This window comes from Porites lutea, chromosome 10 (genome assembly GCF_958299795.1).
Source record: "Porites lutea chromosome 10, jaPorLute2.1, whole genome shotgun sequence".
NCBI classification, from domain to species: Eukaryota; Metazoa; Cnidaria; class Anthozoa; order Scleractinia; family Poritidae; genus Porites; species Porites lutea.
The window spans coordinates 5,054,685-5,078,703 of record NC_133210.1 but is presented as its reverse complement, the minus strand read 5'-3'; the positions used below and the strand labels follow the sequence as shown (position 1 = coordinate 5,078,703).

Sequence of the window (24,019 nt, the reverse complement as noted above, 5' to 3'; positions counted from 1 at the left end):
CAGGCTTAGATGAGGGTCCCCAATAGTGTTCTTCAATCGCGTAATCCCGACCCAAAATTTCGTGCAGTCCCGTAATTCTGTAATCCCGAGGGTTATTTTTGGTAGGCAACCTCCCGCGCATACTTTCAATCCCGAATCTCGCCCATTTTTGCCTTAAAATCCCGAAATCCCGAGTTTCAAATAAGGGATATCGAAAAATCTATTTGAGAACCCTCATAGATAGTTGCTTTTAAAGTCTATTACTTAAATTTTGCGGATTTCAATACTGATAAGTGGCATTTAACTTTTGCTTTACATAGTTTCCGCTGATTATTGGTACGTATTTGTTGGACCCATCTAGGCACTCAATCTGTGCGTCAAGATCTGGACGCATAAAGTAGACAAGCGAGCGTCGAGGCTGGTTCAAGTAATTCACCTCCTTTTCTGACACCACTACTCGATGGCGCTGAAATGCAATTAACAATCAATTAGTGAATGGAATAAAGTTTTGCACCATGTAAGGGAATCCAAGACAGTCTTGGATTCTGGATTCTATGCTGTGAATTCCGGATTCCAGGTGATGGATTCCAGATTCCAGGTGATGGATTCCGGATTCCAGGTGACGGATTCTGGATTCCAGGTGATGGATTCCAGATTCCAGGTGATAGATTTCGGATTCCAGGTGATAGATTCTGGATTCCAGGTGATCGATGGATTCCGTTTTCTCGTCAATGGAACTTGGATTCCGTTTTCCAATCGTTATAGCGGGATTCCGGATTCCTAGAGCTTTTTCCGGATTCCAAAGCCCAGAAGTCTGGATTCTACAAGCAAAACGTTTCCGGAATCTGGATTACCTTTCAATTACATGGGACGAAACGTTTATCATATAAAGGTCGGGTCATAGAATAGCTCCTCAAAAAAAGTGGGTCTCGGAAAATTTTGGCCCGATTTCGGGAGATCTCGGGTGATTTTGCGTCTCGGAGGCTCGAAGTTTGAAACCAAAGTAATATAGTAAGGTAGAGTAATATGAGTTATATGCAGGGAGATTATTATTACGTTAGCTTGACCCGAAGTACTTTGCTCTAAGGTTATGGTTAGCCAAATAAGTAATAACCGAAGGTTACGGTGTGCAGGCGATCGACTGTTAAAACGCTTTTGCTTCAACGCTGTGCTTTGCGAAAGTTCTACGTGATATGATATGGTCAAAACGCGCGTTATGAGATTGTGTTCTGTGTATTCCATTCATTTTTAGTGGAAGTCCAGACGAAGTGCCGAACATACGCAATAGCAACCTGGAGATTAGGATTGTGGACCCCTCTTGTCGCCCGCAATAATCGCGCCCAGTCTGCCCCAGTGGGGTCCGAGACAATTTTTATCTGTTATAGGTAATCTGATTCCAAAAAAGCTACTTTTGCGTCACTGTACAGTTTAACAAAAAATGTTGAAAAAATAAACATAAAACCGTTACCCCTGCGATAAGCCTGTCTGATGTCAACTTCTGCATCATGTTTCCAATATTAATGTAAATAGATCCTTTGATGGGAACTGCAGGAACATATTTCCCCTCAGCGGATAGAAACTGTTGGAAAAGAAAGAGAGATATTTCAGTAAAGAAGTACATTTTAGTTCGGCTTTTTACTATTCAGATTTCCACTGCTTACATTCCGGCTTCATTTCTCTAATCCTCTAATACTGGAAATTCCAAAAATGGGCCGAAGATTAAGGGTCTGAAGTGAAATACTGTAGTTGTTTCGCTCAGAGGTCACTTACGCCGACTGTTTTACATGACAAAATACTTCGCAATTCTAGACATCTCTCCTTCACAAGTTCGCAAAAGTTTCCTTTGTGTAATCGTCGAGCTCATAAACGCGGAGAGCTAGGGTGAGCAGAAAGTTTTCAAAATTCAGAAGGCTCTCCTCGCCTAAACAGTTGACATTTCGCGACGCCAAAGCTTGTTTCCGGCCAATGACGTCTGAGAAACGAGCGCAGAACTTCCATACTGATGACGCATTTTCTGATTGGTTGAAGCAAATTTCCTACGCGGCACAACCACGACGCGTCATCAGTATGGAATTTCTGCGCGCGTTTCTCAGACGTCATTTCGAGAGGAAACCAGTAGGTGGCGTCACTCAGTCGAAGCGACCGTCACTGGTTTGATATTAGTTTCTGTTAATGTCTCACCTCCAAACCTCCTAATTCATCTTGATATAGCATCGTTATGATCCCGAGGTCAGTGTGTTCCCCGCAACGAAGCTGACCAGGTTTCACCTTTGTAGGGTCAGCTTTTGGGTAGTAAGTGTAGCGGAGCGCAGAATTTCCTTCAAGCTTCCCAGTATGTTTGAAAGCAAAGTCAAAAGTTGTAGGATCCTGGGATGAAACAAAGTAGTTAAGTTAATTCAATATCATTTGTGAGTCATAATCCTTCCTGTTGCTGTCAGACTAACAGGATCAGGAAGGGGGTATTAATTCGGCTTTCCCGCTCATTTTCACGACAATCATCTCCATCCAGAATACTGTTCTCTTTAGCAATATCGCATCCTGTGCCAAGATTAGTACTTCAGCTTTTGTTTATTTATAAAGATCTCTAACCATTGATCTTCCATTTTGAATTCCTTCCCAATTGACTTATTTGTTTTGTGTTCCGTCCATGATATTTTAAAAATTTTTCTATCGCACTTATTTCAAAAGCGTTAATTCTAACCTGCCTACTTTTATTCCATTCAAATTCGTTTCTATAGCTGATACCACGTGATAATAACACACCAGAAATGATGGAAACGGTTATTCCATTAAGGAAATAAGAAAAACGTTTAATAGATTCGCTTTTATGTTCTCTTTATTCGTCAATTTATAGTCAACAGACCAATTACATTGGTTGTTAACCCCGCCAATATGGAACTTACCAGACCCATCCCAATTGTGACAGTTGAGAGCACCCTTAAACTGAGCTCATGAGTATCTTTCCATAAATCCAACACATGTTCCTTAAAGTTGGGAACTTCCGTTGGCCAAATCTGCAAATGAGGAGTCAGTGCCTTGTCTTCTTTAAGAAAACTCTGCTATTTTTCCTAATCATCTCGACAACTTTTATGCGTCCCGTTTTTACACCAGTCGTCTTTAAAACGGCCAGTGGTTCACAAACTGTACATGGGTATCATCACCCTAGTCCCTAGGCGTTCTCTTTTGACTTGTTGTCAGCGCGAAGTCTGGTAAAGGGTAAACGAGTCTCTCTCTCAGTGACGTTACAGCTCACGGTAGAGTTCAGTATTGACTTAAGTGAGAACGGCAAGGAAATAGGTTGGGGTATCAGGTATGTGGGGGAAAAATTTACTACGCGATCAGCTAATGCGAGTTTTGGAACCAAGATTTCGACCTTTGAATACTGTAGGAACCACTATAAAATTGGCCTTTAACTTTCACTCTCAGTTTTTGGCCGTTTAACCCTATTTACACGCGCTAAAAAAATCGGCACAGCACGCCAAATTTTTGGGACCGTGCCTCGTTTACCCGTGACGAGACTACCTCTGGGGGGTAGTCTCTGCACCCCTAAAATTTTGAGCACTGGTGTCACATTACATGTGGGACCGATACGTCTACACGTCGAAAGTTGGGAGTGCCGTGCCTTAAAATCGTCAGCAGGGTGCCAAAAATTTGGCATGCCGTGCCGATTTTTTTAGTGCGTGTAAATGGGGTTTTAGTCTATTGGTGCTATAACTTGTTTCCAGACAGAGATTGTTTCTCGTAAGTCCCGTTAAATTTTCGGGCAAGGAAAGCTATTTTATGACCGTCATTTTTGCATCAAAGATTCAAATAATTGTGTTAATTTTGAAATTCCTGAAATGAACTTCGGAGTTAAAGACTCAAATTTGTCTTGATTTTTTTATGAAGTTTCGCCCACAGTACTGGTGCCAACAGCGAAAAACCTCACTGCACGAATCCAACACTGGATACCCAACTTCAGTCGATATCTCCTGCCTTGAAAACATTACAGTACGCAAAAAATAACTTCCGGAAACTTCTGGAAACTTTGATTCCTCTACAATGTTTCTGAAAGCGTTAATAGTGTCTAAGCGTTCCTGGCAAAACCACAGTTCAACCGAGTTCACATGCTTTATATGAGAACATTTTGCATAGAGTGTATTTCAAATCAGGTTACGTTTTTAGGCCAATTCTTATTTTTATTATCACTACTACTATTCACTTAAAACGTGTCTACGGGCTGAAAAGTTACCTTACATTTGGAGAAAAAGATCCGCCTGGCACTAGCTGAACTCGTTTGCAGAAATTATACAATGGCCGTGCCTCTAAAAATGTAAGTTGCTAGTCTTGTTCTTGCAAGTACGAATATCTTAGTGGAGTCACTGTCCATAATGGTAGAACAAGTTAATTTATCTGGTATATCTTATCTTATATTCATATCAGTATTTCATCGGATTAAATAGGTTAACTTTTTCAGCTCTCACTGGTGTGGCTTTTAGATAAAACTTGCAAAGCATTTTGTAATTTCTGCACGAAAATAGTTACTTTGCAGCTATATCCATTGACTTACGAAGTCATCCTCTAAGAAATCTTTTATATCGAAGCATTCCTTTAGATCCCCTGGTGTCTTTTCTCGTCGATTAACACTGCAATCCAAAACACAATACGTTAAAGGAATAAAAGTATAGAACCTAGAACAAAAAAAGAAAACTTTTTTAGCATAACGAAGTAGCTCGCGCGTGGTTGTGTTACAGGACTTATCTTCCCGATTTTGAAGATATATGGAAAGTTAATGAAAGGTCGATAAATATCCAATAAATAGGCTTTTAAGGTTCTAGAACATTCTAAGTGTTTACCTTTAAGAATGCAACATGATGAATAACAAATTTACTAATAAGCTTTTCCGGCATTTAGAAAGATAAATATTAAAAGTGTGCTTTTCAAGAATGGGACATCATGTCTCCTGATTTGATGTCCCTCGGAAAATACTTATCTTTTAATGGACACTTTTAGTAATTTACGAAGGGAACTTTGCGTTTTAAGGCTAGTGTTTGTTGACAAAGTTTTCCGTTTTCTAGGTATTGATTAATTAAAGGTAGGAAGTTTTGTCCCATCTATTTATCTTGTTTCCACATTTATGAATATGGGAGTTGTCCTTTGTTTACCATTAACGAAGCTTGTGTCTTTGAGTTTTACCTTTAAAATGTCCAAACAACTTTAAAGTAACTGTGTAAAAGTGTGTTTCTTTTACTGAACTTTACTTAGTTAGTTTTCCTTAGTAGTTATCCTGCTCCAGAACTGAAGAAAAGCTTTTCAAAGAAATTTTAGGTTACGAATTAATCGTATGCTAATTAGAACGTAAATGTATCCTACGCATTATTATTAACGTAAACATATTATGGACAACCAAACAAATAAATAGAGAGCTGTTGAAAAGTAAGCTTTTAGAAGAAGGTGTAAGCAGTTATAGAAAAAGAGTAAGCAAGAGAACTGCCAAGAAAAAGGATAACTTGAAGAAGGACTTTGCTAAGGAAGTTGAAGAATTGTAAAGTGAAAGAGTAACTCACTCAGAAATAAAGTATATAACCTAGTACTTCACTGACGCGCCTCTGGAGTAACCCCCGTATCAGTTGGCTGACATAAATAAGCCGACTACGCGAATATCAACGGCGCGAACGACGTTGCTAAGAACCATGTTGGGGATTAAAACTCTACCAGCAGGGTGTCAGAAATACAGTTAACTCTCTCCGAAGACGGAAACCTTTGGGACCGCCATTAAATTTCCGTCTTACAGGATGTCCGTCTTATAGAGAGTCTAATAAAGAGAGTTTACGTGCTGCACTTGTAAGTACCCTTAAGAATTAACTACCTCTCTCTTTCCAATGCGTCCCATCCATTTTGACTGACCCTTTCCCCTTTTTTGTATTTTCTTTTGACGTCACTTTCCAAAGTGAAAAACCTGTCCCCAGCGCTGAATGCGGCATCAACCTGCCATTAAGTACAGTTACTGCATTATAAACAATTAAACAGATCAAACAAGATTATAATCAGGATAATCCGGTGGTTTCAGCACACCTATTTTCTTGCGAGATTATGTTGACAAAGTCTTCCGCTACATAACCTCGCGTTAAAGGCAACTTAGTTCGACGGGAGAGAGATTATTTCCTCTTATATATCAAGCTATATATATGGGATGTACGGTCCTAAAGGGTATGTTTTTTTAAAACGGCCCTTTCGGTCTACAATTGGGCCCAAGGAGAGGTACTCTGTATTCCAAGTGACGGGATGATCCAACCTCGTCTTCAGGTCATTTAGATCGAAAGTGGGAGGGCTGGCGATTGTGGATAATTGAATGGGACCAAATCTCAACGCCCCCCTCCCCCCCCCCCCCCCCCCCCACAAAAAAAAAATCCCTGGAACTGTTTCGAATATTCCGCAAAAATCCCTAGTTAACGTCCCACGCACAAAATATTAAGATAATTGTTTAAGTTTTCTACCCCTCAAAATCTGCGATCATCCTCCCGTCTCTTGGAATCCAGTACCCACCCCCACCTTCCCCGCCGGGCTTTTTGCTCACTGGAACAAGGATCGTTTTTACAAAACGAAGACCTCAACGATGTCGTTTGTTTTATAAGAGACGAACAGAAAACGTTTTACTGTCTTTCCGCCGTTTTCTTGTGTTTCAACAGTTGTTCAAACTAAACTGGGGTTCAAGTCTTCAGTCTTTGCTTCAGTTAAAGACACCCATCGGGACACCCATTTCTTTAACGTCCTTTCTAATCAAAGCCAAAGCACCGAGGCCAATACCCTCAAACAAAGGTTTCTCTCTGGGATGGCTTCTAGCATTTGCGAAGTCCTTCACGTGGCTTGTCAGTCGCGTAGTTGGTTTGTTTACGCAAACCAGCTACGCCACTGAAGTAAATGTTAAAATCCATGCCAGAGTCCCCAGGGAGAAACCTCCGTTAGCAGGGTATGAAGCCAACCTCGCCCCCGGGGATGAGGTTTCCCTGAAGCAATGCAGTGGCGGATACAGGGAAGGAGCCCGGGGGGCCCCGCCCCCGTTATTTTTCGACCAAAATGAGGCCCGAAGGGCCGACAAAAATTTTTTTGGAGACCGCCCCCCCCCCCCGCTTATCTCAGGGCCTGAATGACCGCCCCCCCCTCCCCTCCCGCATCTTAAGGTCTGGATCAGCCATTGCAATGAGTACAGTTGCGTCAAGTGGTCTCTTACAATGAAAAATGATAAAACCGTCAGTCCAAAAAAGTCATGACCTTGACAGACACCAAACCACTCTTTAAAAGAGTAACAAACAGATGCTACGCGCACCTAAGTGTTAGCCAACGAAGCCATGGTTGCCGGTCCACGAATGTATGTCGTCCTTGCATTCAAAGGCACGAGGGGGTACTTCCTATCATAGCCCGTACGGGTAGGACTTCGTTTTCGAAACATCCCCCGTAAGAGACTGGGGTTACCCAAGAAATTGCCTGGTCTTATTATTTTAAATAAATGAGACGTGTTAATTAGGTAATTAGTGAAATCTGTCAATTCGGTCGGTCTAAAGGCCCAAAAGGGATGACAAATACATATTATGGCTGAGAAAAAGTTGAGAAGATGTTTTGGTTTTGTGATTTTTTCACGATTTTTAAGACAGTGCATTTACAGCTGTTAAAACGATGCAAAGTTCCTAACTAGGTATGTAAAAGGGGTGCCAATCGTTAATAGAAGGTATAAGAAAGGAGTACCATTCTGTCGAAAATGGTATATAAAGAAGGTAAGGGGCCTCGAGGCGGAGCCTCCCCGCTCGCTCGATGGCTGCTCTGCTGCCCTTGAAATTTTCTCTGAACTCGCACAAGTAATTTGAGTGTAGCTAAGTGTCGTGGGTCGTGGGTCGTGGGTAGTGGGTAGAGGTCGTGGGCAGGAGTCCAGTCGTGGGTCGAGACATTTCAGAATAAAGTACAGGTCACGTTCCACAGGTCAAGAGTATAAGTCATTGCTCCATGGATAAGTTACTGGACCATGAAGGGCTGTATTTCACCGACCCGTCTCTGGTCACGATCGATAACTTATGGTACAAAAAGCGATACAAATCTCAATGATCAAGATACCAATCTCAACGTTGTGGTTGTTGTTGTTGTACTGGAACGGAAAATCGAATCTTTGATCGCAAACTCTGTATTCAGATTTTTCGAAAGGAAACGCAACCTAACTCATCTGTAAAACCACTCCGATGAATGACGAATACCTTTGTTTTGCCGTTTGAGGCGGGCATTTCTAGAAAATGGTGGAAAATGAAAACCCCACAAAGAGACGCATCAATATTTCTCTGTTAGCAGAGGATCTTGGTTTGGTAGTTTGAGGCGAGCTCTACAAAACTAAGAACTCGTCGATCAAAGCGTTTTAACATTTTTCTATCCGTCTTGTTTTAACAGTTGTAAAATTAACTGCAAAGAGGTGCGTTCGGTCTTCCAGATCCCCTCACCCGGCTTCTACTTAGGTGTAAGTATATTTTAATGTAAAATCGCTAGTTATGTTGTGTTCTCAGAAAATATAAAGTGAGAAGTTATACCTTTTCTAGGGTAAGGCCATGGTTGATAATATAAACGAATCCCACAGAACTAAAATGCTTCACCATCTGCCTGGCTAATTCTTTTACTGTAGGATTATCACGGTCAGGTACTTGTTCATGTTTGAGGCTCAGCGCTTCGAAGTTCACAATCGGAAGATCATCGGTGGAGCCCATCGCGTGCGATGAAGTGCAAGGAACTTAAAACACTGTTGTGAAACAGACGTTGAAGACAGGTGTCTTTTGAATCCTTTTTGGCACTATCGTCTGAAATTACAAGCCGATCCGTTGAGACACTGGATTGGGAAGCCGGCGGGGAAGCCGGGGGAAATGTGGAAGGAGGCTAGGAAGTGGTTGGTTCATCACAGAACTACCAGTTCAATTTGCCATACAGGAAACAAATGAAAAAGCTACCGCTACAAAACTATTCTGCTAAGTTATCGGGTTTCCCTTCAACAGTGTCATGTTTGCTTTGATTTGGACTTAAAAGGACAAAAATCGGTCAACAGTCTTCTGGGGTTCATAAACTTGACCACTGTTCGCCGCACAATACTATCCCAAAATTCCCCCCTTACTCTCCGCAACAAAGACCTTATTCAAGGAGGGCAGTAAAAATACCAATCACGTGCGCACTGCGCCAAGAGCTATCAGCCTTGCGTGCAACGTCTTCAATATTGCTAGACTGCTTGCTGTCCGCCTTTTCTCTTAAAATCCGTCCAGTTCTTATCTCAGCCAGGGCGATTGCAAACCACGACTTTACATTGCAATAAGGGATTGGGACAATTTTCCTCTCGGGCTTACACCCTCGTTTATCGCGCTCGCGTGTTTGGAGTTTCGCGTACAGTATCGTAGCTTCCCAAGCAGGCGTTTTTAAAGGAGCTCGTATTTCGCCCTTCCCACAAACGCCTGCTCAACCGAGAACAAATTCTGTAAGGTTGACCTTGACCGCAGGGTAACTCCATCTGCATGAAACACTGGGAAAGCTTTAGGACCTCTAATAAATGTTAGATTCAGAGCGACAAAAGTAAGATTTAGTCAGATTTTAGAATACTCCGTGCACTGCATAACCTTAGCGAAGGAAAAAAAGGAGGGGAAAGATGCTGGGCAAAGTCCCTTATATAAATCTTACAATTAAAATTATATAAAATTGCCCTGTATAACTTAATCCTTAAAGTCTTCACTTTCAGACTCCTTAAAGGTGAACACTTAAGACTCCTTAAAGTCTTCACATTAAGTTGAAGTGTTCACTTTAAGACCCCTTAAATCCTCTACGCCGGCCCTGTGCAAAGATGTCCATAGACCCTCGAGTTTCTCCCTTCCCCACCCCTCCCCCCTTGGGCTTACGGTCAATACATCCTTAGAAAAAATCCGGAGAAAATAGAGCGTCCGTGGAAAGGGCTATACCTCCCCCTGGTAGTAGACCTGGTAGTGTTTGACATCGTATTCCGACAAAAAAAAAACGGCTTGCCTATTACCCTAACAGTGGAGCGTTCCTCTTATAACTAGCTTAGTTCGTCGTGACTGAGTAATTTTATAGGTATGGAGTAGGAGTATTTTACCAAAGAAACCCAGAATGAAACCAGTGAACAATTGTCTACACAAATTCGCACATCCATCGGACCGCCGACAACTTGGAGACGACTGGGGACGAGTCAGTCTCAGAGGCCAAATCCGCACAAATCTGGATATTTTTTTTAGCCTCTTTCGTTTCGCAGCCGCTCAAGCTGGAGTCACGCAATGCTCCTCGTGGGAACGGGGAGCACTGCGTGACTCAGGTCCGAGCGGCTGCGAAGGAGACTAGATATTTTTGAAACCGCAATTACTACCGTGTCTTTTTTAGACCCTCTCAAGAATCCGACTTAATATGCGTTTTCAAAAATGTCCGTATTTGTGTAGTCTGCCACACAGCCGTTTTTAGTGTCGTCACGCAACGCTCCTCGGAGAGGAACGTTGCGTGACGACAATAAAAACGGCTGTGCAGGAGACTAGTATTTGTGTGGACAGGGCTTCAACTGGTCTGCTACACAGCTGGTTTTAGTGTCGTCACGCAACGTCCCTCCCCACGAGGACCGTTGCACGACGAAACTAAAAAGGGCAGTGTGTAACAGACTAGACCTCAACTTTCCAGTACATGAATACGCCCTCGCTAATGACAATAACTCAAATTTGCTCAGTTGTATTTGTGAGGGAAACGAAGAAAAAACACACTATTTTCAATATTTATTTGTATGTACAAAGTAGGCTACATGGAATGAATAGTAAGTGAAAACTATTTACACACTTTATAATATTACTATTTTTGAATAAACTTCTTGCACCTGTCAGGTACCTTCTCCCTTCATATTTCTGGAAACTTCTGAGTACCTAGAGAATCCCTTTTCTCGTAAAGGTCATTTTATTGCGAAGAAAAACTCCCTCGAAAACTGTTGACCGATTGTTACTCGGCAGTCGGCTGATAATCGCTTACGGTTTTAAGCCAAAATTTTCGTCAGATTTCTTGGGGAGATGTTCTTCTTAATTATTATTTTTTTCACGTAACATTTTTTCTCACAGTGATTGCAATGCATTTCAGTTGACGTTATCTAAGGGAATGTGGGCAAAACAACTAGGTTTTTTTGCTACAAAGAAAAAGTTATGTATTTATCACAGGAAGGAAGAATAGTAAACAGAAAATAACTTTGATGACATTAACAACTTACAGGGTTATAAGAAATACCCTGGAATAATTTAGTGCAGAAATTGCAAAACCAAACAATTTTTTTTGCTGTAATACTGATTAGGGTGCAAATTTTCAACGTGAGGGTTATTTTACGTACGCTAAGTCTATTCAAAATTTGCAAATGAATATAGATATATTTTCCTTGCACTTCAGACAGTTTGATCAGAGATCACTAATGATCAGAGTCTTCTGGTGACTAGTTTGCGTAGGCGACGGCAGCGAAAATGTCATATAGAGTAAATTCCGTTCTTTAAAACATAATCGCGAACATTCCAACTTCCCCAATTTGTAATTTTTTTGCAAATTATCCTGAAATTGAATTTCTAAGCACCGCAAGCAAGTGCAGAGAGCGAAAGCAGAAATCGTGTTCGTGTGTTTCCGCCCATTCTGAATCGTCTCATCGGACAATTACATGTTGTAGTTGTGCAATGACGGTAGGGAAATGAACGGGAAATTTTTACGCACGTGCAAAGTTGTCGGTTCGGTCATTATAAGTCTCAGGATGCTTTATTGATGTTCTCGTTGCCGTCGCCGGTGTGATTGTTTAAAAGTTAAAGATCTCTCTTGATTGCCTAAGAAACGTTCGTTAAATTTTTCAACCAAACAGAAGTTAAATCAAAAGGAATTGCAATTATTTTACCAATGTTTGCTTTGGAGTTAAACATAGTTACTAATGTAGTTTTATACTGGAAATACAGTCCGTATTTTCTCACGAATATAACTCATTTAGTCGTAGTGTATGAGTAGTTTTTCTGAGTACCCTTAGGAAACCTTTGGTCTGTTAATAACTATTTCAGTAAATGAAATAACAAGTGTAGTAACGATCAGCTGTATCCTCAGATAAGTCCAATAGTGACCTAAACGTAATTCAAATTTCAACTAACTTGCACATGTAATATTAGCCAGAGAGATAAAAAAGGCCACAAAATAAGGTGTAAACAGCCATCTACAATAGTATGAAGCAAATAAAAAAACTTGCACAAGCTGAACACACTTTACATGCTATTTTTGCAGTTCAAAACCACTACAAAATGGCGACAACATTGCACTTGCAGAATTCAAAAGAACTTTTAAGCGAGATTTTCATTTTGAAATGACAATGGTACTGGGATTAGCCTGTTTCAGGCTCTCAGACAGTAAAGATGACGCGTAAGTAAAAGGCGCGCGAAAATATGAGCGCGCAATCTGGGAAAAGGGGGCGGTGGCGGGAAACCTCTCCCCAGTTTCCCACCCGTTGCGTACTTTCTCAATTTCACTGATCCGACTATCTTGGGGCCTGGAACAGACTATACTGGGATCGCTGCACGTGATATCTTGTTGTACACATTCATGGTAAAAAGATATCATCAATGTCAGAAACTACGATTAACATCCTGGTTGCAACTTGGTGTTACCAATCCGTCTTACGGAAAAAGATGGCGGCTGTACATCTTACCACAATTCCTTTCGAACCTAACACGGCCAATTACACATAAAGTCATATTTCGGGGGGGGGGGGGGGGGGGGGAAGGCGAAATTTGTCCCTGTAATGGCAACATTGCCTATCCTTTGTTTAAAGTTTATAAAACTTTTCTGTGCGTTTTTATGTGCAATTCTATGGTTTTCATGCACTAAGAACTGTGGGTAAATGGACCAGTAGCCATCTTTTAGGTACGGTGAATTAGCACACATTTTTGTATATACTAAATAGTATACAAAACAAAACAAGCAAGGCTGATTTTACAGTTGGGAATATATATATGTTGGTAAAAACATATATATATATTCCCGACTGTAAAATCAGTCTTGCTTCGTTTGTGATATATTTTCACTTATTGCTGATTAGATCCTTCATTAGGATCCGGTCCATCTTGTTTGCAAGCTGGTCCTTGCTTCAAAAATTAAATAGTATACATTCATGTTCTGCAACACCAAGTAATAACAAAATCTTAAACTTTTTGGCATTGCAGAGTACTTGTTTGGTAAGGAATGGGCACAACTACAAAATCCAGGGCTACTATTTGCGGGCGACCAGAGGAGACCGTAATCCTAATCTGGATTAGGTGGTTGCTATTACGCATGCGCGGTACGTACGTACCGAGCATAGAACGCAATCAGATTACGCGCGTTTGGACCTTAAATCACGCGTGATCACTTGCGTTTTGACCTTCCATCACCACGTAAAACTTATGCAAAGCACAGTGTTTCAACCTTCGATCGATCTCGTTCACACTCCCTAACCTCGGGTTATCACTATTCCAGAATTATTGTTTCAGTAGCATGGCGGCTCGCCAGTCCCTACAGAAGAGCCACAGAGCCGCTCAAACACACACCTTTCTCTAACGGTGAGACTCCGACCTCGATTGACAAGCCACTGAGCCGTAAAGCCACTAAAATGCTTGCCTTACTTACCTGGCGGGGAAAGGGGGTTGGTTCACTCAAGGAAAGTTTGGGTAGACGTTTAGCGTTCACTTCGTCCTTCATTTCGCTACCCGGTATAAGACAAGCGTGCTTATTTATTTATTTTTTTTTACCCTGACTCATTTCGTGTCGCTTACAAAGTTAAGTCATTTTTTCACTGACATCATGGAATTACATCTTTGGGGGAAAAATTTCTTGGTACCCCAAATGTAGAGCTTTTATAGCCAGCCTCCACACTCTTTAAGTCTCATTTGTTGCCCCTATTCATTTCCTACAGAAGTAGTGGGGAGAAGTTAACAAAATATCAAGTAAATTCATCTTGTGTTATCATGTCCGTAATTCTCATGACCACTCTGTTTTACAAGGCATTGATATCACAAGGAGAAATTTGATGCTGATCACCCTTGGGGCTTAAAGGGTTAAAAGGCTTCCGGTACAAAAAGACACCCTGTTCTAAACGCTAAAATCATGTGAAATTGTACACCTTGTTTAACGCTCAAACCCTGAAAACCATACCCTGTAAACCCTGTTAGCCCAATAGTGTCCAACATCAATTTTCTCCTAACGATATCCATACATTGTCAAGAGAAATGGTTACGAGAATTAATCAAATGATCACCAAAGAGAAAATGCTTTGATCTTTTACCAAACTCTCTCAACTTATCTCTAAGGAAATGTATGAAAATCAGTCTGGAGAATTTGTATGCGGATATTGGGGCTCTAAGGGTTAAGCGACAAATGTGTACTTGCGCGTGGAAAATTTTTGACGGCAAAACCGGCGAGGAAAATAGGGCGAATAAAAGCGACTTACCCTCTTTCTTTTCTGCTCGCAGTCTAAGCGGCGCATGCCCATTTAAGCTGCATAAGGATTTCTCTTTTGAGCTTTCTCATTCTTTAAATACACATCATGACTAGCGAACTGGCAAGCCACCTCCATGGCCCTGTATTTTGTAGCTGCTCCAAGAAATGTTAAGGGATGAGAAATGAAAATTTACAGGTTGATATTGGTTACTAGTATTGTTGCTACATTAACACAGGACTACCAACAATTAACTATATCTACTTGAAAACGTTTCTGTAGGTTGTATGTACATTAAGGCAATATTCCTAATATGTATAACTAATACCATTATGAAAATGGTTATTAATATTTGTCTTTATAAAGTTCTAAAAACTGTTACATTCTCTGTATAGAAAAATATATCTGCAAGTATAAGAAAGCACACTGAGTGAATGGTAAAGATTTACGGTCAAACCACCCCTTGCATTAACAATAGAGATGTGTAAACATGTAGCTGTAACTTATGAACTCAAGGATGAAATCTGAAATGTGTCCATTCAAATGACAGCTTCTGAGCAGTACTTTGCTGAGGAACTGTTTATTTTGCTCTACAAGGTGGTTCTCTTTGGATAAAATCCTTAGGCGTGAACAGTCATATGAAAGCTACTGAGCAGTATTTTCCTGTGGTACTGTTCATTTTGCTATACAAGCTGGTTCTAACTCTTGACACACACAAGAGCAATTGTAAAATGCCGACAGGGACACAGCTTCCTCCTCAATATCTGAAATGATGGGTTTTGAAATTCAGACTAGGAACTTGCATACCCACCCTAAGGGGGTTTCGATGGATGCAGTGGCGGATCCAAGGAAGGGGCCCAGGGAGCCCCCTCCCCCCCCTTATTTTTAGACCAAACAAAAACTTTTTTGAAGACCAGGCTTCCCCCTTATCTGAGGGGTCTAGATGACTGGGCCCTTCCTTAGCTCATGGTCTGGATCCGGCACTGGGATGTTAAGTAAGTAAACTCTGATTTTTATTTGACATAAGAAGGGGTTAGACATTTTCTTACCTCTTCACCATGGATGGTCATCAATCCCTCACAGGGGCAAAGGTAAAGCACGAAGGTGAAGATCCTATCGTCCTGCTGGAATGGTTCTGTGTTGTTGATGGACCAGCAAGGGGTGACCTTGGAGGAGTAAATTTTGGCCGACAAATAGAGAAAGGGTGTCTATGAATCTCTCCAAGTACCATGGGTGTAGTATTCAGTGACGATGATGACGATGATGAGTCTGATGCCGAGGAGCTGTGAGGATCTTCGTGTATGTGGTTATCGTCGTCAAAGTTTAGGTGCTCTGAGTCGATGTCAGGTGAACAGTTTATGGGTGAAATGTCGCAGAGGCGCTTCGATGGGCTTACACCTGGTTCAGTTATGCCTTCTGTCGGACCTGTGTAATCAAGACAAAACAATAGGGACCTTGAGATCCAACGAGGACGATGGCAGCGAAAACGCCACTAAAAAGTAAGCTTGTGTTGTTTTATTCCAACTCACTTAGTTGTTAAATCTAGGCGATTTCCCTTAGAGTTTCGTGGTCGCTTGTTTACATCCTCTACAGGTTGGGAAATTAGACATCTTCATGTCGTAGTCGTGCAGTGATGGCAAAGAAATGTACAAGAAAAGCATGATGCATGGGCAAAGTTGTTGTTTTGCTTAATAAACCTATTGCTTTTTTTGACATTCTCGCCGTGGCCAGATCTTAAGATCCCTAATGTTTTTAAGACCTGTTTAACAGACCAAACATTTTTAGAACAAACAGTGTTCAATGACATTGGGAAACAAGGGATGAGGAGCACCCTGTGAGCGGAGAAAAGCCTTTCTTATCTGTCTTGATGAAGGTAGCAAAAAAGGAGATCTGCCATAAACATGCAGTTTCTTTGAAGCCTACCTACCAAACCCCAATTTTTTGGGCTGGTAAGATCTGTCTTCTCTCTCATTTCACTAGTTTTTCCAGTACACACATCATTACAATACCATATAAGCAAAGTTTAAGTGTGAGTTTGCACATCATCGTGTATTAACTGTAATGTGGAAAATAATTCTTGTTATTCTGTTTCGGTTTTAGCAACAAGGAATAAAATTAAAAATATCTATAAGTACAGCTCGATAAAATAGCTGGGATGAAAATTAAAATAGCTGAGTAAAGGTCTCGGCGTCCCGGGTCTAACAAAAACCCTGTAGTCTAAGGGCCTGTTTACATGGAGGTGGAGGACCCCAGGTAGGTGAGGTAACCCGCTTAGGTGGGATAACCTGCCTGTCCATATAATCTCTCATTATAATTTGATCACATTTACATGACAGGTGGGGTGACCCACCACATGTTACCTCACCTATCTGGGGTCCCCCACCTTCATGTAAACAGGCCCTAAGCAGGTGTAAAGTGTATTCTGGGCAAGACATTGGTGAAATTGGGCAAAAAATGGGTAACACCTAATCATGATATACAAGGCATTGAAGTTGACTTACATTTTCTTTTTAATGATAAACTACTTGGTCGTAAGCATACAGGACTGAGACTTCTGCGCCTACAAAGAAAAAGATATTGCATAAAATCCAGTTGGTTCCTATAACAACCTTACATATAATAACCCAAACCAATCCAGTCATTTCACAACCAGCTCTTCTTCCACATAAAATTGTTTTTCAAAAAAAATGTTTAAAATTATCCCATAGATAGTTGTTCTGTTGCTTAAGTTTTATGTTTTCTGCACACTTTGCACTCAAGCAGGTAAGTAATCTGGCTTGAGGAAGCCTATTAATAATGCCCCCCGCTTTGTTAGGCTTCCTTATCGCCTAGTGTCCAGGCACAACAGCCTGGACACTACAGTCAAAATCACGCCAAATATTATAGATTTGTCCTCACAAACACAGTCTCGTAAGTGACTGCATGGTAAAACAGAGGGTGGTTGCTTACAAGTGCTTCAGAGAAAATATTTATGTTTAATGAGTGTCTTTGTATCTAATATGACACGGCTAAACTTTATGTCCAGTTTTTTAGACCAAAACAACCCCAAATCTAAATATTAGAATCATTAGCGCAGTGTGCAGTTTCATTAAAGTGATGATTTATACGAATATGACTCTGAGTGGTCGCTTACAAGAGCTTAAAAACAAAGGAAAAGTCTAGTAGGGTAAGCCCAAAAATGGTCCCGGTCGCTTAAAGGAGCGGTCACTTACCAGAGCTTTTCATTACAAAGTTTAAGTCACAACTCAAATGGGGTTTTGCAAAGGTGGTCGTAGCTAGAGCTGGTCATTTATGAGAGCAGTCATAAGGAGAGCTTCGACTGTAGAAATAAAAATTATTCTATTTTACACTTACGTAAAAGTTGGTCGAGTAGGACTAGGTATTGGACTTGGAGTGAGGCTTCTTGCATTTCTCATGGTTACTCCCTGGCACAAGAATTCAAACAGATAAAAAGCACATTATTCTTTCCCTCAGATGAAAAAAAGATAGGCTTCAAGTATTTCAATTTCCTGGTAAATAGTTTGTTTTACTTCTTTTTGACAGTACAATCAATAATTAGCTGCTTAGCTGACTACTAATCAGTAATATTATCAAATATCAGATAACTAATTTAAATGTACACATATGTGTACACCACTTATGGTTGAAATGACAAGACTGAAAGATTGGAATTTGCATTCTTCCCCCCAAAATTGATGTTTTTTTAGCAGGGGAAGCTTCATTTTATTTTCTTTCACCAAAAAATCAGCACGGATATCTTTATTGAGGGAGGTTAAGCCCTCATCTTAGAACCTAAAGGTCTCTATTGTTTTATTGTTGTTACAGCATCCTCAGCTTCCTTTGAGGTTGTTCTCACTGCACCCACTGGTACATGTATTTACCCATTTTAAAGCACTAAATTGCAAAAACTTATAATTACAATAATCTCTGGTTATTGTTATCGGTGAAGGATTTAATCCAGGAAAATGAGTGGGCATCTTCATGAACACTAACTTGAACCAACAGTTTTGAGGCCAAAATGGTTAAAGAATCATTTTTCATCCACAGGACAGCCAGAAACCCACCTAGTTGAAACCTTGTGGGTGTGGCAGTAACTGAATGGAAACGACAGACACTGAAGAGCACTTTTTTTTCTGTTACTATCTCCCTTCCTTTTCTTTTTTTGTAAGATCTGCATTGCATACAGTGTTCTTACCAGGATTTCGTACACTGGGGTCCACAGGACCCATAAAGAAGCTAAAAGGGGTAATAAGGGAGAAAAGCAGATCACAATCTTTAGGTACGGTTAACTCAATGTTTTCACAGGTCCGAGTCTTAGACAATGATGGGTATTTTCTTAACACACCATAACCAATTAAATTTTGGCTTATATTATAGGGAAATGTACGTATGTGTATGCATGCTTAAGTATGATTTATGATAAATTTCTTTTCCTTCTTTGCACCCTTGGGACCCGTTGGGCTAATTATAGTGCAGCATTTCCCAAAAAAGTGCGGCAATGCCAGAATGCCATGATCTGGTAACACATTGTGTATAATTATTATACAGATACAACAGTTGGTTAAGTACTCACTCTCTGATTGGGTGGTGATGATGAAGATGGTGATGAGAATGGTTGTCTCTGATCATCAAAAGAGTTTCTTCGTTCGTACATATGAATGTCATTCTTATCATGATCCTAAGAGAAAGGACAATCTGTTAGTGTGTTACATAAATTACTAACAAAGTAAATTCTTACACACTCAGCTTAAGAGATAGAATTTAACCATGCCAGCATTGTTAAAAAACTTTATACATACGGTAGCTTGGTTTTAAGGCCACCACCTAACTAATATACCTTATGATCGATACCTGCCATCTTTGCACGTGCTTAACCCTTTAAGCCCCAGTATCCACATACAAATTCTACAAACTGATTTCCATACATTTCCTTTAAGAATTAGTTGAGAGAATTTAATAAAACATCAAGGCATTTTCTCTTTCAAGATCATTTTTTATATTCTCACAACCTTATCTCTTGACAATGTATGGACATTGTTAGGAGAAAATTGCTGTTGGTCACTATTGGGACTTAAAGGGTTAAGGAAGGAAGACCTTAGGTAACAATGACCTCAACCAGGTTGGTGTCCAGCTGTTTCAGTGAAAACAAGGGTTTGGGTGGAGTGCTCAGTCTTGCGGGCTCATAAAACCTGGTCTCGGTCGTTCTTATTTAAGGATTTTCCTTAAGGAATGATTGGATAAAAGCGATCTCATGTGGTTTCTCAGGGGGCAAACAAGTGATAAATTTTTCCAATACAAGAAATTGTGGTCAAGTTTGTTTATTCTTGACAACAGAAAATGAACAACTTTTTATTCTAAAGATGATAATGACAACTTATGGGTGGAGGTGATCACTGTTACTTTTTTAACGCAGTGGCAACTGTAGATGTCCTCACAGCAAGCAATAATGGCGTTAATTTTGTTGAAGCTCAAACCATACATTTTGCATGACTATTAAATTGTCGTTTCGCTTTGAGAGAATAAACAAAGTCGACCCCGATTTCTTGCATTGGCAAATTTTATCTTTTGTTTGCCCCCTGAAATACCACGTAACATTGCTTTTATCCCGTCAACCGTAAAGCGCGTGCAAAGATGGTGGGTATTGTGAATAAGGTCTATTAAAACAAGGGCACAAAAAAGTCCCGCCTGGTAGTCCAGGACAAGTTGATATTCTTTCTGGGCAAGAAACTTTTAAAGCCTACTTGTCCAATAAGAAAGGGTCCAGGAAAGTCATCCTCTAACAAAATCATTCACTAAGACAAGCAAGAAGTGGCCCTGGGCAAGCAAAATTTGGGAGCTGCTTACCCAAAGGTCAAGCTGGAATTCATTTTTTGCTAGCCCCGCAAAAGTGAGCATATTGTGAGTCAGTCTTAACACAATTTTACTGGAATAGACACTTACCAGTAGGGTCCAGTCACTGAGAGAATGCGAAAGAAGAAGTTCACTGAGAGAGAGAGGGGAACAAAATGTTAATACTTAGCAATTAATAACTAACCCTGAGGAAAACAGTGACTTCTTTTTCCCGAGACCCTTAATGTTCCCTTAGGTGAAACCAAATGGGGAAACACCACTTACTGTTTTCAGTGGAGATAGGCAAGATTATTTGTTTGGGTCAACTGGCACATATACACAGGGTTCGTACAGATTCTTGGATCCAAAATTCAAGACTTTTTCCAGACTTTTTCCAAAACAATAATTTCTTTTTCCGGACTTAAGGTTATCAAATAGGAGATCAAAAGAGAACTATAAAAAATTGAAGGAACAAAGCTTTTTCCATGATGCGCTGCAAACATACAAACGAGACTGAATAAGATTTGACCAGCACAAAAAAAAATTTCACTAGTAAAGCACTTATTGTAACTTTCAAGAAAACTCAAGACTTTTTACCATTTTTTAAGACTTTATCTCTATTTTCCAGACTTTTTCCAAGTGTGGAAAATTGATGGGCAAATTTCAAGACTTTTCCAGGAATTTAAGACTCTGGATGATGTAAACATACATGTATTTCCCAAAGTTTAAAGATACATAAGCTGATCATGTGTGAGTCTAACTCCCTTGGGATATGGTTAGAGAGTTTTGTTCCCAGTAAGGGCCTGTTTAAATGGAGGTGGGGGATCCAAGGTAGGTGAGGTAACCCATTTATGTGGGGTAACCCGCCTTTCCATATAATCTCTCATTTTAATTTGATCATGCTTCCATGTTAGGTGGGGTGACCCACCACATGTTACCTCACCTAACTGGGGTCCCCCACTAGCCTGCGAAAACATCTGTTTCTCCTCGCTCTTCGCTGCTAGGGACGTTTCGCGCGGAGGAACGTCTGCGACCCAACGACAGAAATTCCATACTGATGACGTAAAATCTGTCCAGAATCCTGTCAGAAGCGCTGATTGGTCAACGGAGTAGTTACATTGTTTTAGCTACTGTTTATGAATGACAGACAAAAGACAAAAGGCCACAAAGGTCAAATGTAAAAGCGAAGAATCTCTAACAAAACATTCGATATTTGTGGAATATAGTCTTCTCTAGAAGAAGCATTTGAGTTTTGCTGGAGCTCGTTGGCAGATGAGCACAACACTTTACCAAAATCGACAAGAAGACACGTAAAATTAGGCAAATTTATATTTTGAACCCCATGACTACTGGATTTATTATGTAAACATTGATTTGCGTCATCAGTATGGAATTTCTGTCACTGAGTCGCAGACGTTCCTCCGCGCGAAACGTCCCCAGCGGCGAAGAGAGAGGAGAAACGGATGTTTTCGCAGGCTAGTCCCCCACCTTCATGCAAACAGGCTCTAAGGAGTCTTCATTTTCTAATTACCATTTCACCATTCCTACTTTTATTTTTATTTTAAAAAAAGAGCATCACCAAAAAGTACATTTAAGGAGGCTTCGGATGAACAGTTATACCACACAACTTTGTTTACAAAAAATATTTCATACATGTCTTTAAGACTGATTCCCAGACTCTGGGTGGAGAAGATGAGCTTACGTTTTGTAAATTATCAGTAAACAATATTTCAAAGTATCAAAATGTTTAGAAGCTGCATTTGAAATATAACTATAGGAAATAACTCTAATAACTTAGAAAAAGAAAGATGAATTAAATGAAAATATTTTTATTCAATTTTTCTTTGCAAGTTTACCTCTTCCGTAATTTGAAAGCAATTTTAGTTTTGGTAGCTTTATTTTGCATCAAGGACTTGAAATTGAGCTAAAGTATCTCAAATGTCTCTCAAAGCTAAATTTTGTAGCAAGAACGACTTATTAGAGGGTTTTAATAGGGAACAACTTAAAATGCAAGGTGCATAATTTTCAGGTATTGAACATTTATGCGTTGCCGGTCGACCAAGTTTAATTTACCTTCCAACTTGTTTCTCCAGACTAACATCATCTATACTTGCTTCCTAACACGATAACAAACAAAACAATGCGTGTTAATACCGTTTTTATTTTTTGACAATTTCAAAAACCGGAAACTTCAGTCTTCTAAAACACTGAGACATACAAAATAACTTAATAACGATAGCTAAAAAAGAAGTGAATCGAAGGCTTGCTAACAGACGGCAGAAAACAACAACTCTCAATCAAGTAATCAACTGTAATTACAGTGTCTAAAGCCAAGTCCCTGATACAATGTACTCACTCGTTTGATCTGCTCTATTCTTGACGCGGGAGATCCCTAAAAAACGGATAAATGCAGTTTACAATCAAATGATCGATCACAAGAACGGTACCAAGTCTATAGAATCAATGAACGTCCCTTGACATTTATTCGCGGAATTTTTACTAACCACATTCACAGCCATTTGGCTTGTAGAGAAGCGTCTTTGTCTTGAGGTGTGTATCGGCTGGAAGATAGGAATAGCCTCGCTCATTACTGCTGCGCTTACATTTGGCGCTGAATTAGATCGACGCAGCGTATTGGAAGGTAAATGCCCCAAATCATCAGTTTCCATTGCATTAGCCGCCATTTTGCTCTTGGCTCAAAGACAACATCTGCAAGCTCGCAAGGCATTGTTCCGGTCGGTCGCTTCCGTTCGGGCCAGTCTTCAGAAAGATTAAATCGCGGACTTCCGCTACAGAACGACCTTGTTGATCAGATGATACATCACGAACAGTACAAAGTTCTCTGAAACCAATATCAATTGCCAAATTCTGATGTAAAAAACGGTAAAGTAAATACTGTGTTTGGTTTTTCATTAACAATTAGCAAGTTTATCATGTTTCCTCCATGAACGCTTACTGATCATTCAAACATTCACTGAACATTGACGTCAAAAATGTCGTCAACTATAGTCATTTAAATCTAATTCACTTTAATAACAAAGCTATTTACGAAATCGAAATTGATAGTTGACACCAAGAGTCAGCTGGTCATTCAGTGCGTTCTTCACGACTACGTATTGGTTTTCAAGTACCCATCCGACCACACTCTGCATGATTCTGCATGAAGATCACAAAACTCGATGGAAGGTCTCGCAAACACTAGCCTCCCACGCAGACATTCTTACGGCTTCGACACGCGGAAAGGAGCTCGTGATAAAGCCTTATGAACCTCTGTAAGGAAGGCTACGCCGAAACCTTTCATGACGAGCATTAGGGAGTTGCTTTCTCGTCCCAGATCTCAAAACTCAAGGCATGTTTTGGGGGTGAGAGATATGTGTGCGCGTGTGGGAAGGGAGGGGTGGGCGATCTTCTGTCCATGTATATAGGACGTGCCGCCGTATATCCAGGTATGGTTTCTGTCTGAGTGGTGGTGGTGTTGGGTTGGAATCGAGGATGACTTCTTGCTACCTAATAAAACTGACCGGGTGCTCGTCCGATGTTTTCGAAAACACCTCTAAAAGGAAAAAAAATTTCATTTCATAGGCGTGGCTTACAGGTCAACACATCTTCGGGCGAAGAAGCCACGCTTTTGTGCAGAAACACTGTACACAGTTTTCCCCAGAGTTGTACTTACGCGATGATCGGTCTTTATTGGTTTCACAGAAACCATTGTTGGATGTACATTGTTTTTTTTTTGTGGGTTTCGTTCAA

At 40.5% G+C, this 24,019-nt stretch overlaps 2 protein-coding genes across 2 annotated transcripts; both read right to left on the bottom strand.

The window, feature by feature from the left end:
- Positions 1-203: 203 nt before the first annotated feature.
- LOC140951211 (uncharacterized) lies at positions 204-8,800 on the bottom strand. Its single transcript, XM_073400439.1, has 7 exons — positions 8,526-8,800; positions 5,828-5,946; positions 4,529-4,604; positions 2,883-2,993; positions 2,161-2,346; positions 1,448-1,558; positions 204-445 (listed from the first exon to the last, which is right to left on the bottom strand). Exons 1-7 carry the CDS (start codon positions 8,697-8,699, stop codon positions 260-262), a joined length of 963 nt encoding a protein of 320 aa, XP_073256540.1. The 5' UTR covers positions 8,700-8,800; the 3' UTR covers positions 204-259.
- Positions 8,801-14,552: 5,752 nt separating this feature from the next.
- LOC140950264 (PABIR family member 2-like) lies at positions 14,553-23,197 on the bottom strand. The gene is made up of 9 exons (XM_073399475.1): positions 22,774-23,197; positions 22,626-22,661; positions 22,343-22,386; positions 20,381-20,423; positions 19,014-19,118; positions 17,795-17,865; positions 16,942-17,000; positions 15,490-15,865; positions 14,553-14,845 (listed from the first exon to the last, which is right to left on the bottom strand). The coding sequence occupies exons 1-8, from the start codon at positions 22,951-22,953 to the stop codon at positions 15,510-15,512; spliced, it is 894 nt and encodes a 297-aa protein (XP_073255576.1). The 5' UTR covers positions 22,954-23,197; the 3' UTR covers positions 14,553-14,845; positions 15,490-15,509.
- Between the last annotated feature and the right edge of the window lie 822 nt (positions 23,198-24,019).

Coding starts and splice junctions, on each gene's coding strand:
- LOC140951211 (XM_073400439.1), bottom strand. CDS start 8,699: ATGGGCTCCACCGATGATCTTCCGATTGTGAACTTCGAAGCGCTGAGC. Junction 5,947..8,525: donor ATGGCCTTACCCTAGAAAAG/GTATAACTTCTC, acceptor ACTTAATGGCAG/GTTGATGCCGCATTCAGCGC. Junction 1,559..2,160: donor ATGAATTAGGAGGTTTGGAG/GTGAGACATTAA, acceptor CTTTTCCAACAG/TTTCTATCCGCTGAGGGGAA.
- LOC140950264 (XM_073399475.1), bottom strand. CDS start 22,953: ATGGCGGCTAATGCAATGGAAACTGATGATTTGGGGCATTTACCTTCC. Junction 20,424..22,342: donor CTGGAGAAACAAGTTGGAAG/GTAAATTAAACT, acceptor TCTCTCTCTCAG/TGAACTTCTTCTTTCGCATT. Junction 15,866..16,941: donor TTTATCATTAAAAAGAAAAT/GTAAGTCAACTT, acceptor TTGATTACACAG/GTCCGACAGAAGGCATAACT.